This window comes from Oryctolagus cuniculus, chromosome 5, assembly GCF_051225735.1.
Source record: "Oryctolagus cuniculus isolate XC-2025 breed Fujian yellow rabbit chromosome 5, ASM5122573v1, whole genome shotgun sequence".
Taxonomy (NCBI): domain Eukaryota; kingdom Metazoa; phylum Chordata; class Mammalia; order Lagomorpha; family Leporidae; genus Oryctolagus; species Oryctolagus cuniculus.
The window spans coordinates 22,574,268-22,590,095 of record NC_142871.1 but is presented as its reverse complement, the minus strand read 5'-3'; the positions used below and the strand labels follow the sequence as shown (position 1 = coordinate 22,590,095).

Below are 15,828 nucleotides of genomic sequence, written 5' to 3'. Positions count from 1 at the left end.
CATTAACAAGAAGAGAGAATCAGGAGTGGAGCTGGGACTTGAACTTAGACACATCAACATGGATTGCGGGTACCCTAAGCAATGTCTTAACCTCTGGGCCAAATGCCTGCCCCCAGAAATGAGTCATGTTGAAGGCATACACACTTGATATGATGAGACAAGCAAAACATTTTACAATGAAGGCATGGCCCAATGGGTTAAGTCATCACCTGCAATGATGGCATCCCATATGAGTGCCACTTCAAGTCCCACCTGCTCCACTTTGAATCTAGCTTCTTGATAATATACCTGGGAAAGCAGTGCAAGATGGCTCAAGTACTTGGGTTCCTGCTACCTATATGGGAGATCCTGGCTTCGGTCTGGTCCAAGCTTCAGCCAATGCTGCCATTGAGGAGCAAATCAGCAGATGAGAGATGTCTCTTTCTCATTCTCTCTCTGTAACTTTCATTTTTAAATAAAGAAATTTAAAAAAAAAAAAAGACATTTTACCAGCTGGCACTATGGCTCACTTGGCTAATCCTCCACCTGCGGCGCCAGCACCCTGGGTTCTAGTCCCGGTTGGGGCGACGGATTCTGTCCCGGTTGCCCCTCTTCCAATCCAGCTCTCTGCTGTGGCCTGGGAAGGCAAGGCTTGGGCCCTGCACCCGCATGGGAGACCAGGAGGAGACAGCTGGCTCCTGGCTTCGGATCGGCGCAGTGCAACAGCAGCAGTACACTGGCCATAGCGGCCATTTGTGGGGTGAACCAACGGAAGGAAGACCTTTCTCTCTGTCTCTCTCTCTCACTGTCTAACTCTGCCTGTCAGAAAAAAAAAAAAAAAAGACATTTTACCTCTGTAATCATCTCAGCAAAACCCATAATTCCCTTCACATGCAGAAGTATGAAACAAGAACCCTACCTTACAAGTTACACAAAAAAAAAAAAAAAAAAAAAAAAACCCTCAAAATGCACCAAAGACCCAAATCCACAACCTGGTGCCATCAAATTACTAGAGGAGATAATTGGGGAGACTCTGCAAGATGTGACATAGGCAAAGACTTCTTGGGTAAAGACCCCAGAAGCACAGGCAACCAAAGCCAAAATTGACAAATGGGATTACATAGATGAGAGATACCTGCACTGCAAAAGAAACACTCAGCACAGTGAAAAGGCAACTGACAGAATGGAAAAAATATTTGCAAACTATTGAATTGAAAAATAATATCCATAATCTATAAAGAGCTCAATAAATTTAACAACAACAAATAAACCATCCTGTTAAGAAATAGGCAAAGGATTTGAATAGGCATTTTTCAAAAGAGGAAATTCAAATGGCCATCAGACACATAAAAAAAAAGTGCTCAGGATCACAAGCCATCAGGGAAATGCAATTCAAAACCACAATGAGGTTTCACCTCACCCCAGTCAGAATGGCTCTCATACAGAAATCAACAAACAATAAATGCTGGCAAGGATGTGGAGAAAAGGTACCCAAATATACTGTTGGTGGGAATGTAAACTAGTATAGCCATTGTGAAAGACAATATGGAGATTCCTCTAAAATTTGAAAACAGATCTACCATATGACCCAGCCATCCCACTCCTGAGAATTTACCCTAACAAAATGAAATCAGCATATGAAAGAGCATCTGTACACCATGTTTATTGCAGCTCAATTCATAATAGCTAAGATATGAAATCAACCCAGATGCCCATCATCCAATGACTGGATAAGGAAAATGTGGTACACACACACACACTCAACTATAAAAGAGAATGAAATCCTGTTTTTCACAACAAAATGGATGCAACTGGAAACCATTAAGTTTAGTCAAATAAGCCAGTCTCCCCCAAAAATACCATATGTTTTTGCTACACTGTGGTAACTAATAGACTACCAAAAAGTAATGTATATAAGCAAAATTAACATTTTGAGAACTGATTCTTGTTTACACTCCTTGTCTTTACTGTTGAAGAACAGTGTTTTTTTCTTTTTAGTATTTGTTGAATTCTTTACTTAATGGAGGGTTAATCTTTTGATTATGAAATAAACTGAAAGTATGTCATTGTATTTAAAAAACCATAATCTCAGTCTAATCATGAGAAAACCACTGGGAAAATCCCAACTGAGGAGCATTCCACAAAGTATTTAATGAATATGTTGCATAACTGCCAAGGTCATCTCAGAAACAGGGAAAGTATGAGAAACAATCACAAGCATGAAAGCTAAATGTAATGTGGTATTAAGGGTGAGATTCTGAAAAAGGAAAATGAATATTAGACCAAAAAAAAGGGAACCTGATTGAAATATGGACCCTAATTAATAAAAAAATCAATACTGGCTCCTTAATTTCCATGTTTATCCTCTACTAATATATGGCATAAAACATTAACAATACAGGAAATGGGTAAGGAGTAAATGAACACTCTGCACTATCTTCACCACTTTTCTGTAAATATAAACCTATTCTAAATAAATTTTTTTATTTTTTTAAAGTACATGCAATGTAATCTAAAATGTGTAAAAGAGATCCACAGATAAAGCTCAGCCACAGTACCAAGAAAAGGCATTAAATAAATGGCAGGGAAATGTTAACCTTAACTGTTAGAAAAATCACTCACTAGAGAATATACAAATCTAAGATACAAGGGAAATGGTCAAGAAGCAATGAAAACAAGAGATAAACAAAAAAGTGTATGTGATGGAATTTCTAGAGATGAAAAACAGTATCTGAGAGAATATTTCAGTGAATGAGATTCACAGCAGGTAAGATCCTCCAATTCTTCAATGAAAAAGTGTTTTCAAGAGGTAAGCAATTTGTACTCATAAACTAGTACAATTAAGGTAAAAAATTTGAGAATTAGCATAATTATTCTTTTAAAAAAATTAACAAGAAATATTACATTAATTTGTAGAAAAGCATTTCTCTCCAAATACGACGTAAAACAAAGTCTAGTATTACTTTTAAATAAAATTTGAGGATGATTAACAGTGAAGAAAGGGGAATTTTTCTTTTCAGAAATATATTCTCTATGTCACAAAATTTATTTCCCTTTTTATCAGTCTACTGGCACAACTTGATTTCCTAATAATAACAGTAAGAAGAATATAACTATTACACAACATTTAGCATATGCCCTCTTTTTACTTAGTGTATGTTGTATTCTAATAAATAAAGTTCATTTTTTAGGCAATATAGTGACAGCACAGTGAGATGAAATGACTCATCCTAGGTCCACACACTGGCTGGTGAGCCCAGAAAATATGGCTCCAGAATCCTGGATCTTAAAACACTTTGTTACACTACTTCTCATAATGCTTGTTAACTTACAAACCTAAGAATCAGTCTATGTACATAAAATTAGAAGGCAAGGGGACAATTAGAAAACAAAATATAAACTATAAAATCTTAACAATTAGAATGAAGCCAAAATGAGGAGATCGGAATGTGCAAGTAAGATATTTTTCTTATTTTCTTGTGAAGTAACTTAGCAGAATTACAATAATGAACTTTTAGAATAGAAAGTCAACAATTTTATAGTAATACACAAATCAGTAGGAAAAAGATAATGAATTTGCATTAAATTCCTTATTGTTCATGGTAAGTGATGATGGTTAATTGTATGCATATCCACTAAGTATCAACACATACTATAAAATTTTAATGAAAAATATTATGTGTATTTTTACTGTATCAGAAAAACTAAAAACAGAAAATTAAAACTGATAGAATAAGAAGTAGCAACACTAATTATAGAGTTTTGGGAGGAATATTAGAAAGGCCAAAAACAGGAAAGGGGGAGAGTTTGGAGAAAGGTAGACCTTCGTTTTCCACTACTTAAACTTTTATTAAAATGGTCAGATATTACCTTATTATTTTATTATAAAATAATTCTACTCTATTAATAATACTATTGCCTGTAAAGGAAGATTAAACTGAAGCAGGCACCTTTCATTTCTGTCATGGCAAAAGGAGAGGACAATAAACGCTACTAGACCATAAAACCTAATGGAGTACAAGGAGAGGAACAAGGATAATAATTCACATAGGTCAGCATACTCATCTTCTTTGCTGAATCTTTGTTTACCCAAAAATATCAAGCAAACAGTCAATTTTTTCATACAAACTTGTAAAATATCATTCATTGCATTGGCATTAAACAACTGTTGTTCACACATACTCCAATATAACACTTTGCACATCTCAGTTAAAAAAAGTTATCTCAATTCACATGTCATTGGCAAGAGTCTACACTTCTATTTCCTTTTTTGGGGTATAACATAGCAGTCCTTAATTTTGACCTAATAATATTACTTCTCTGAAGTTCTCCTGCAGAAAAATTTCCAAATGCTTAAAGATAACTCTAAAGTACATGGACTTTCAATTAAGCCATTATTGTTTATACCAGAAAAATTCAAAATTAAAAACAACCTTAACGCCCATTGGTAGATGCAGAATATTTTGCTACCATTTTAAAATGAAATAGGGGTAGACATTTGGTCTAGCAGTTAAGTCTCTGGTTAAAATGCCTGTGTCCTGTATTGGAGTACCTAGGTCCCATACCAACTGAGACCTGGGAGGTAAGGATGGCTCAAGCAATTGGCTTCCTGCCACTCACATGGGAGACCTGGACTGAGTTCTGGGCTCACAACTTCATTCTAGCCTAGTGTTGGCCTTTGCAGACATCTGGGAAGTGAATCAGCAAAAGGGAGTATGCTTCGTTTTTCTCTAAATATTTGTCTCTGTGTCCATCTCTGTTCCCTTCTCCTTCCCAAATAAATTTTTTTAAATAAAATACATCTATATGTAGTGTCAGGAAATGTATGGTACCCACAACATTTTAAGTTAAAAAAAAAAAACCCACGAGATTCAAAATTACACGTTATACAGTTTTTGTGAAAGTGAAAATGTATACTAACACATACAAATCACGTATGAGTGTCCTACAGAATGTTCGTGGGAAATGGGCATAAGGTGTAGTTTACTTGGGAGGGAAAAGAAAAAAAAAAACTCATAATGCATGGAAAATGCATTTTGCAAGAAAACTATGCATAGATTAAAAAAAAAAAAAAACTTTGCACCAAAATAAACTCCTACTTTTAGCTCCATTTCTTCCCATGAATTTTAAGAAATGATTTCACTATAACCTGCATTGGCAATACGCTTAAAGTGTGGTGTGGAGACCCTGAAGCTTTTCCTTTGTACACTTCTTTGGTGTATTAGTATCCTGTACATAGCATTCTTTAAGAATAATCAGGCTGTCTCAGCCGCCATAAAACTGGAATGAAGAAAAAAAAAAAACCAACAGGGGAACACTCAGGACTTCCCATGAATTTCAAATTCTTAAAAAAAAATCGCTATATTTAAGTAGCACGGATCCGGTTTTCGAGGTCTCGCACTGCACAAGGCAGAGCTGCAGAGCGCGGCCCGGCCCGGCGAGGCGGGAAGGGACGGCCCGGCGAGGGTGGGTGTGCGGGACCACGGGGGCCGCGCGGCCGGGCCCGGCGCAGGAACCAGGGCAGCGCAGGCCGGCGCCGAACGGTCAGCCGCGGCTCCCGCGGAGAGCAGACGCGCGGGCACACAGCGCCGGTGGGAGCCGCCGCCGGGAAGATTCGGGCCGCGCCACACCAGGCCTGGGCCCGGCGCGCGGCGCCCGCTGCCAGTACCTTCCCAGGCGAGCTCTCCTCCCGGCTCCCGCTTCAGGAACTTGTACCAGAACGTGTCCACGCGGCCCGGCTCCGCCCCGTCCTGCGCCGCCTCCTCGGCCGCCAGCTCCACCTCCCCGAGCCACAGGCCCGGCTCCTGCAGCACCAGCGCCTCCGCGCCCGCCGCCGTGCCCGCCGGCCTCAGGCGCACGGCGCCCCGCGGCTCCCAGCGCCCCAGCTCCGGCCGCGACCCCACGACCAGCAGCTCCGGGCGGGCACCGGCCACGGCGGGCGGCACCACCACCCCGAACCTGAAGCGCATGGCGACGGGCGGTGTCTCCCGGGACGGGTCTCCGAGCGCCGGCCCACGCGGCCCGAGCGCCAGGCGGCCGCAGCGATTGGGCGTTGGAGCGGAGGCCCGGGCGCCGGCGGGGACACGTGTGGGTCTGCACCTATTTTGGGCTTTATCACGCGGCGCCGGAGCCCGGGCCGCATCTAGGCCTGTGCCTGCCTCTGGGGCGGCCTGTTGCAGCACCACCGGGTTCTGCTCGTGGGCGCCTACCTAGAACGCCTGCTCGGACGGCAGCAGGGACGAGAAAACGAGGCTTGGAAACAGGGAGACGAAGCCTAAGCCGCGCGATTGTCCAGTCATCTGGACAGGAGCCTGGAAATGATCTCTAGGAGAGTCATGAAGAATGGAATGGCCTCTGGGTAGCGGCCTCGGGTCTTAGCCAAGTCACTTCTTCCCTCTGGATCCCGGGTGCTTTGTGATCTGCAGGTGTAAGCGAATCGTCCTGTCTGAAGACCTGCCACCTCTGAGGGTTCTGCAACGAATGAGCGCAAGACCATGAGCTGAGAAAAGATCGTTTTATGCCTTGCCCTTGCTCTGCAGTCCGACGCCTGATAAGATAATCACTTTCTCCCTTGAAAAACACTGTATTTGTGTTTTGTTTTCAGTGTGAATTCAACGCGTTCTCAATGTGTTTGAAGTAAATACTTCCAAGTCCCCTTCAAGTCTAAAAAAAAAAACTATAATTCAGAGATTTTAATGTATACTTTCCATGATTTTTTTGAAACAGCGTAAAAATAAGACCATTTGTTTAAATTTAGTCTAGGTTACTATTTTTTTAAACTTAAAAAATTTTCGAGTCAAGAAACAAGTTTATAACTAATTGACCAGAAGAAAAATACTGTACTGACGTCTTTGGGGGAAGAGGATACTTCAGTCTGTCACTGACATAAGCTAAATATCCTGTTTACATTTTGTTACATTTTTTAATGAAGTTTTTCTCATGTTCTTAAAATTTGTGTAGTCACCAACATTTAACATAACACAGATCTCTTAAGTGAATTAAAAGCACACACAGACCCATTTTTGCCAGTGTTTGGAAGCTTGTGAATAGTAACGAAAAAGCCAAAATCTCAGGCATTCATAATAAAATAGAAGTACAAAAATTGTAAACTGCACAAACTCAGTCTCTGTGGGACCGTTAGTAAATTAATAATACGCTTCACTCTTTAAACATTGGTACTTCACTCAAAGTTTGGTTGGTTGCTAAGCTTAAGGATAAACATCAAGAAAAATGTGAAGGCAGCAAGGCTGGCCAACTAGGGCTGATTCAGTAGCAAAACAGACATTAACTCACAATGGCATGTGAGTCAGTTTATTCAAACGACTGTAATAAAATATTTTTAGAATAATTTTAGGAAAATAATACTCATCTGGCCAAGAATACTTCTTGTCCACAATGGAATTCAGACTTTAATTGATCTTATTTCTTAAGGACCTGGGAGCTAACAGTTTAGAACTTTCACATTCTACTCTGCTGCCTGCATCTGTGGCATCTTAAAAACCAGACCAAACATCCACCTCAGATATTATTTACTTTTCTGTCTTCATAAAGAGATTGAATAATTTTAACCATTACAATAAGCACCCTTTGAACCCCTAAACAAGATAAGCTAAAACTTATTTTATGGCAAAAGCTTAACAGGGTACAAGTTTGATAACTATGTTGTGCACCAAGTAAGATGGAAATAGAAAGAATATGGGGTAAAAGACATATTTAAAAACCTCAATTGCACTTTGACCATCAATCATTTGGAAACATAAGCCTTAATGATTGCAATTGAGCCCTTCCTGTGTGCCAGACACATGGTTTTCATATTCATGTTATCTCATTTAATTATCTTACCAATCCTATGAGGTAACTATAATTATTATTCCCCTTCTAGATGTGAAGAGAAGGAGGCACATTAGGTTCAGTAAACATCTCACAGCAAGGAAGGAAAAGAGCCAGGTTCTAAAAGGTATCTGTTTATCCTATAATAATATCCTGTGTATCCTGTTAATGCATATTAAAAGATATGTGATTCATTGTGTATATGTAATATACATAATGCATTTAAGTCCCAGCATATTTAAATGTTATACTCTATCAGCTCTTAATAAAAAGTGAACTACGTGTAATTATTTCCTGTAACTGATTTTATGCTTAGGAATGATGGTCAGGTGAATCATGAGGAATCTATAAAGGCATAAATATATTGATATTTAGAGGTTATTTGATCTCGTGCCGTAGGAAATTGTAATTTTTATGCTGTTATACACAAATCCTATAGGCAACAGAAACAGATGGAAAAGCCAAGATGGGCTGGCGCCACAGCTCAATAGGCTAATCCTCCGCCTGCGGCACCGGCACACCAGATTCTACTCCGGTTGAGGCCCAGGATTCTGTCCCGGTTGCCCCTCTTCCAGTCCAGCTCTCTGCTGTGGCCAGGGAGGGCAGTGGAGGATGGCACAAGTGCTTGGGCCCTACACCTGCATGGGAGACCAGGAAAAGCATCTGGCTCCTGGCTTCGGATCAGCGCAGTGCGCCGGCTGCAGCACGCCGGCCGCGGAGGCCATTGGAGGGTGAACCAATGGCAAAGGAAGACCTTTCTCTCTGTCTCTCTCTCTCACTGTCCACTCTGCCTGTCAAAAAAAAAAAAAAAAAAGAAGAAGAAGAAGAAAGAAAGAAAGAAAGGCCAAGATGAAGAAATTTACCAGTTAAAAAAGTATGTTATTCCCATATCTTTTTCCTTGTTGGGTTCTTCATTTGATATTTCTTTTTATATTACAAAAATATTATGGTAATTATTAAAAAGAATTACTTGTATAATTTATCTGAGTTCTGATACTTGATGCTATGGGGATGAGCTGAGTAAAAATCATCTCAATAGAATAACAATTCTGACAGTAATTTTTAAAAGACCAAAGAAAACTTGTATCATTTCATTTCATTTCTATAGTGCTGTCTTCTATATAACTACAGTATTTCTTGAAGAATGTGTGATAAATTTAAACTTAGAGTTTTAGGATCCAATTCAAATGTAAATTCTTTCAAAGCCCCCTTAGGAAAAGCTATGGCTTGAATCTTTGCTGATTTATGTTTTCTGAAGCAATCTTTCACTAGCTCCTGAGTTGTCATAAATCTTCCCTTATATTATTGTGTATGTAGATACACGCTCACTGATGTAATCCACATTTTATCCAAATGGTTCAGAGACTATTGTAAGTATTAGTTTACCACTTAACAAAACAGATTTAAGAATTCAATTGTCACATTTATTATTTTTCATTTTGCAGCTTAAAACAAACAAAAACCTTCCAGAAAAAGTTTCAGTACAACTGAGAGACTTTTGCATGTTATAGATAACATTTTTCTGGGCTGGAAAATTGAAACCTTGCTGGGAATCTAAAGAAATAGGACACAAGCTGTCCTAAGTCTTTGTCCAAAATCCCACAGCATTTCTCAACTATTTAAAAAATTCATGTCCCTTCTTGTTACATATACAAATCTATCTCCAGTAGATTCCAATGATTCCACATCCCGCTCATCCCACCATAGAGAAGTAGTGCCTCTTCGGTATATCCCCAATAGCCTGTTTAGCCACACTTCTGTCATTGAATTTATGCTATTAAAATAACGTTTAAATGTTCCAGATATGAAATTATAGATAAGCATATGCCCTTTCAAAAGAATTGACTTGTCTTTCCATCATACTTCCAATGCCCATCATTGTAAGATCCACACCTATTCTCCTTACATCTCAGTGGAGAAATTCTCAACAGATCATTCAAGCCTTTGTTTTCTTAAGCAGTAACATAAATTGACTTTACCTACAGAAACTAGAGGGCCAAGGCAAATGAAAGGACCTCCAGGTCAGAGACACCAGTTTAGAGCTTCTTTCAGAAGTAAAAAGATCCTCCTGGGTCTGGGACTAACTTGAATGGTTGGATAGTTAATACCTTTTTTCAAAAATGGTAGAAGTCCTGATACCTCAACCCTTAGTAATAAAGGAGTGCTGGCTGCAAGGAGTGATTTGAAACTCCCAAGAGTTTGGAGAAAAAAAAAAAAAAGAGCTTAAATAGAGCTAGGTCATCCACACTTAGTAGAGAATAGAGAATGCGGATAGGGGCAACCTTGACCAACACTTTCTAAGACCTTGAATTTTCTTTACTTATTTTTCCTAACCATTGTAGGTATGGTAGGTATGTTACATTTAGAGCAAAAGTAAGGGTGGGCTTTGGCCTAGCAGTTAAGATGCCCGTTGAGATGCCTGCATCCCACATTTTGAGTATCCGGGTGCACTATCTGGCTCAATCTCCTAATTCCAGCTTCCTGCCAACATAGACCCTGTGAGGCAGCAGTGATGGCTCTCATACTTGAGTAGTAGGGTAAAGGGAGTGAGTAGACCCTGGCACCTATGTAGAACTAGACTGAATGTCCATGCTCCCAGATTTGGTCCAGCTGTTGTGGGTATTTGGGAAGTTAATCTGTGGATAGGAGGTCTCTCTCTCTCTCTCTCTCTCTCTCTCTCTCTCTCTTTTAAAAAAATTAGAAGTAAAAGTATTTTAAACTTGAAGCATGAAGCTGATTGGGGTGCAGGCAGAAGATGAGCTTGAAAATATTCTTTTACCTCACTGTCAGCTGGAGGAAGAGCACTCAAAGAAGGAGAAAGGGGTTTGTGGTAACTGGAAATGAGAAATCTTTGGTGAAATCCTGTTGACCCTCAATACAAAAGAAAGATTAAACCAGGAGCTGAGTGATTATCCCGGGCTTCCTAATAATTTCTGGTTCTTAGTAGGAATTAAAATATTAGAAATGCAGAAGTAGTGTGGAAGAGGTATTATACCACATTTAATTAGTGGAATAGACTACTTATTCAACGATACATATTTCTCTAAAAATGTACTACTATTCTCAAATTATAGTTTTCTAAAATTATTCTCATGTAAATTAATAGTAGAACAATCTAGATAGTAAAGTTAGGTCAAAAAAACTTTAAGATACAATATATAAGTATCTAAAAAATGCTAGATAAAGATTGCTGCATTACATAGAAAACTGACTAACTTCCTACTGGGCAATTATACTAACCTTTGAATTTATCCATGCAACTACACAGAAATCACTCATATCTTTAATAGATAAACATCTATAAGGTTTCATATATAACTTTGAGAGTTGGCCTTGATCAACAGTGTATTAGTCAGCTTTTTATTATGACAGTGAGTACCTAAGACAAGCTACTTATGAATGAAGAAGGTTTATTTCAGCTTACACTTTGGAGGTTCACAGTCCATGTTCAGGCACGCCCTTTTCACTCAGCTGTCCTGTGACACCAGAAGATAGAAATGGCAAAGCAAGTAAAAAGAAACAAACACATAATGAACCAGGAAGCCGAGTCAGTTGCTGGGACCAATTTGGTTGTTTAACCAACACTCTCACAACCACCCTCCAAGGACATGCCCGCATAGACCTAAGAACCTCCCAGTAGGCCCACAACATTGACACCATAATTAGATTAAGCTTTTGCCCTCTCAGTACCCTTTATAAAAACCTCTAGGATTTAAACTATAAGCATTTGCATGAGATCAAGAGACATTTCCTGAAATAGTAAAAGAAACCGAGACATAGATAATCTTATAAAGAATGGAATAATTCTTAGGTGAGTTTGTAGAATAGTATAGGACATGAAGTCAATCTGGCACCTTAATTCTCAATTAAGATACATATTCTTATTTATTTAGCTCCTGTTGACAATGGGCTAAGCACTGTGTTGGGTGCCTGATTTTAAATCTTATTTAATACTCTCAACCTTTCTATGATGTAATGATGACCCCCGTGATACAAAGGGAAAAATCCAAGTCTTTGGGACATTCACTGATTTTCCTAAGGCCATACAGATTAGAGTTGACAAAGTCAGGATTTTTCTAACCCAACAGCTCTTCCAGCTGGCTACACAGTGTATCAGTACGTAGCTCACACACTACAGTGCTTTACTGTAGTGGAAGCTAAAACTCAATCCATGCTCCATTTTCCAAACCTTTTCCTCTGGGTATGCCTTCCCATAAGATATTCATTCCTTGTCAAATCTGATGCCACAGAGACAAATCTATATAAAGCCATAAGGACTATGAATGCACAGATATGAAACATTTCACTTCCTATCTCCTACAGCATGGTAAAGTCCTGACTTTAAACATGTTTAAAAAATTAATTAGAACTGCTTAGATACAGTTTGGTAAACCTCAGAATGCTTACAAAAGGGTCCAGATCCTTAGCAAAATTGTAACTGTAAATAGATCACATGTATCAACACGGACAAATACAAGGGCTCTTCAAAAATTCTTGGAAATGTATATCATGAAAAAATTATACCTGGATTTCAAAGTTCTTTACACCAAAATAAACTTGTCTTTATATAATTCCATTTTTCCATAAACTTTTCAAAGCATCTTCATATAGGCACACCTAACTAGATTTAGAGCAGTAACTGCTATGGTTTGTACATGATTATGCCCCTGAACTCATGGAGGAGTTTAAACCTCAAAGTCATAAATTAATAGTATTAAGAGGGTAGAAACAATCCAGTTGTGGTATTTAGAGGTAAGGCCTTTGGAAAAGTGAATACATTAGATGGGATGATTAAATTTATTGAATTCATGATTGAATCCTGGATTGAATAAGGACAAAGCTATATACAGACATGGAATCTCCCAATCTCTTTCCATATGGCACTCTGCACCAACTCAGAATTCTGACAGCAAGAATGTCATCACTATATGTTAAAATACTGGGATCATCTGATCTTGGACTGTGAATCTCCAGAACTCTGAATCAAAATAAACCCCTTTTGGGGCTGGCACTGTGGCGCAGTGGGTTAACTCCCTGGCCTGAAGCACCAGCATCCCTTATGGGCGCTGGTTCAAGACTCGGCTGCTCCACTTCTGATCCAGCTCTCTGCTATGGCCTGGGAAAGCACCTGCATGGGAGATCAGGAAGAAGCTCTGGCTCCTGGGCTTCAGATCGGTGCAGCTCCGGCCGTTGTGGCCAAATGGGGAGTGAACTATCAGATGGAACACCTCTCTCTTTCTGCCTATCCTTCTCTCTGTGTGTAACTCTGACTTTCAAATAAATAAAAAAATCTTAAAAACAACAACAACAACAACAAAATAAACCTCTTTCCTTTTTAAAGCTAGTCTGCTTCAGGCATTTTATTTTAGTAATAAAAAGCTGATTAACACAGCAGCCTGGACTTTGTACACATGTTTTGTGATGATGACTGTCTTTTTTAGGGGGGTCTTCCATATGGGTCACCCTACCCTCCACTAAAATTTAATTCTTCAAGGGAGTGCAGTGGAGGATGGCCCAGGTGCTTGGGCCCTGCACCCCATGGGAGACCAGGAAAAGCACCTGGCTCCTGGCTCCTGCCACCGGATCAGCGTGGTGCGCCGGCCGCGGCAGCCATTGGAGGGTGAACCAACGGCAAAGGAAGACCTTTCTCTCTGTCTCTCTCTCTCACTGTCCACTCTGCCTGTCAAAAAAAAAAATTTAATTCTTCAGGAACTTCAGCAGAAACTCCATACACCTCCCTTCCATAGTTCAGGAACTTATGAGAGGTGAGTATAACAGAAAACAAAGATTCTAGTTACTCCTCCCCTGAAAGGAGACCAGAGAAGCCTTTTTCAGGTAGAAAAGTTTTCTTCACCTGACTTAGAATATTTTACTTCAATTTCAGGTAAAATTGTGATTAATTGGTGGTCAGCTGCTATTCATAGGAGGATTCTACACCACTGCAAAAGGAGGGGATGGCTTGCAGAACTTACAAAGTGACCCATGAAGGAGTGACAGATAAGAAGGAGGAAAGTCACTGAGTGGAGGCTTTGTAATAACGGCCAATTTTGCTCCTTCTGAAGGAACTAATCCCAGTAGCTTTGATATTGTTGCCTATGATGTTAGAAGCCACTGTTATTCTCTCTATATAACAGAAACTACAACAGACAAGCATATACAAACTCTTAGTTGACCAGTTGCCAAAATGAAAATTTGAAAAATTTTACACAAATATTCACTGAACAAAATTAGAAAATTTGGCAAAAAGAGTGTACAGCTTCTAAGGCACACACAGTGGACCACAGCTGAGGCTTCCTCCCTTTTGTGTAGGCTTGCATTCCTGACACTCTAGTCTCTACCACTGAACATGATACAGAGGTCAAATTGCTACTTATCTTTCTACTTCATGAGTTGTTTTCTTGTTTTCTTATATGATAACATTTAAAAAGTAAATAATAAATAATTTTATATTATGTTATTAATAAAGTATAATATATAAAATAATATAATTTTATATAATAAAATTATATTATTTTATATTATTTATATTATTGAATAAATAAAAATAGAATAAAAACATGTTATCATATAAAAAATAATAAAAACTAAATAAATAGCATGGATGTGAAGATATTGGGTCCCTCATTTATGGTGAGTAAGAATGTAAAATAGTGCTGTTATTTTGGAAAATAATTTGACTGTTCCTCAGCATTTAAGAAGAAATTTTCCATAGGACCCATCAATTCCAGTCCTCCACAAGAAATGAAAACATAAATCGACACAAATGCTGTGCATGAATATCCATAGTGACATTATTAAAAGTTCCAAATTGGACACAACCCAAATGGTAATGAAATGGTTGAATCAACAAATTATATATGTCCATTTGGCAATAAAAGGAATGAAATATTTATACAAGCTACAGCAAGGCTTAATTTTGGAAGAATTATGCTCAGTGAAATAAACCAGATACAAAAGACCACATATTATATTATCCCATTTCAGTGAAATGTCCAGAATAGGCTAATCTATAGAGACAGAAAGTCAAATAGTGAAAGACAGAGCGTAGCAGTGGGTTAAGAATTAGAGGGGAATGGGAAGTAACTAAAAGAATATGAGATTCTTTTTGCGTGAAAATGTTCTAACCTTGATTGTGGTGATGGTTTACAACTCTGAATACACTAAAAGTCATTGAGTTGTACACTTTAAACAGATGAATGTGTATGGTAAATGCATTATATGTTTTTAAAAAAGTTAAAATAACAAGGGAAGTGAACTTATATGGAAATCTTGTGGCCCCTTTAAGTTATTTGACTTTTGAACTCCTACTTTTCAACAGAAAATGCTCATTAATCTGATTAGCATACAGTAGGTATTGATCTGCACTATGCAGTGGTAAATAAAAAGAACAATGTTTTCATGTTTTCAAATTCTTCAACAAAAGACAAGTATGTAGCATAAAATATTTACAAGTACTTTTGAAGTGTAAGATATTGGATTATGTGACTTGAAACATGCAACTCTGCATGTAAATTATAAAAGGTGATCCTTGCTCACAAGGTATTTATAATGTAGTGGTTGGAGAGAAAAACACGCAGAAAGTTACAGTACAGCACAAAATTTAATATTTTTAAATTTTATAAATTACTTGCTACAGAATGATAACTGACTAGTGACAAGCACCATAAAGGTGAGAAGAGGGTTGAAGCATCAATAGCTTGAGAGATCAGAACTGATATTATGTCTGCTTGCAATCAGAATACAGGAGAGGCAGAAAACAAGGAAGAGAGCATGTGCGAGGAAGCTGGTTTCCAAGTGGAAAAACTACATCAACAAAAGCAGAGTCAGACAATCCCAGAGAAAGTAATTTCAGAGGAACAAAGGACAAGAATACCAAAAATGGTTATACTAAAGTATTTGTATGGCCAATATTTGTTTTGCCTCACTCAATTACATTTTAGGCTAATTATGTACTTTAGCTGATATGTTTCATATATCGTGATTTGTAATTAAGACAATGGATAGAAAATCTAAAAGGTT

The 15,828-nt window shown here is 38.5% G+C and overlaps 1 protein-coding gene across 6 annotated transcripts in view; it reads right to left on the bottom strand.

Annotated features, from left to right (window-relative positions):
• Positions 1 to 8,609, bottom strand: part of EPM2A (EPM2A glucan phosphatase, laforin) — a 286,591-nt gene extending 277,982 nt beyond the window's left edge. For 3 of the 6 annotated variants that reach the window (XM_089332589.1, XM_089332588.1, XM_051855294.3), the window contains exon 1: positions 5,648 to 6,182. In XM_089332589.1, the coding sequence (XP_089188715.1) occupies positions 5,648 to 5,948 (301 nt within the window). In that variant the 5' untranslated portion in view covers positions 5,949 to 6,182. The other 3 variants (XM_051855292.3, XM_002714860.6, XM_051855293.3) reach the window with 3 other exon arrangements.
• Between the last annotated feature and the right edge of the window lie 7,219 nt (positions 8,610 to 15,828).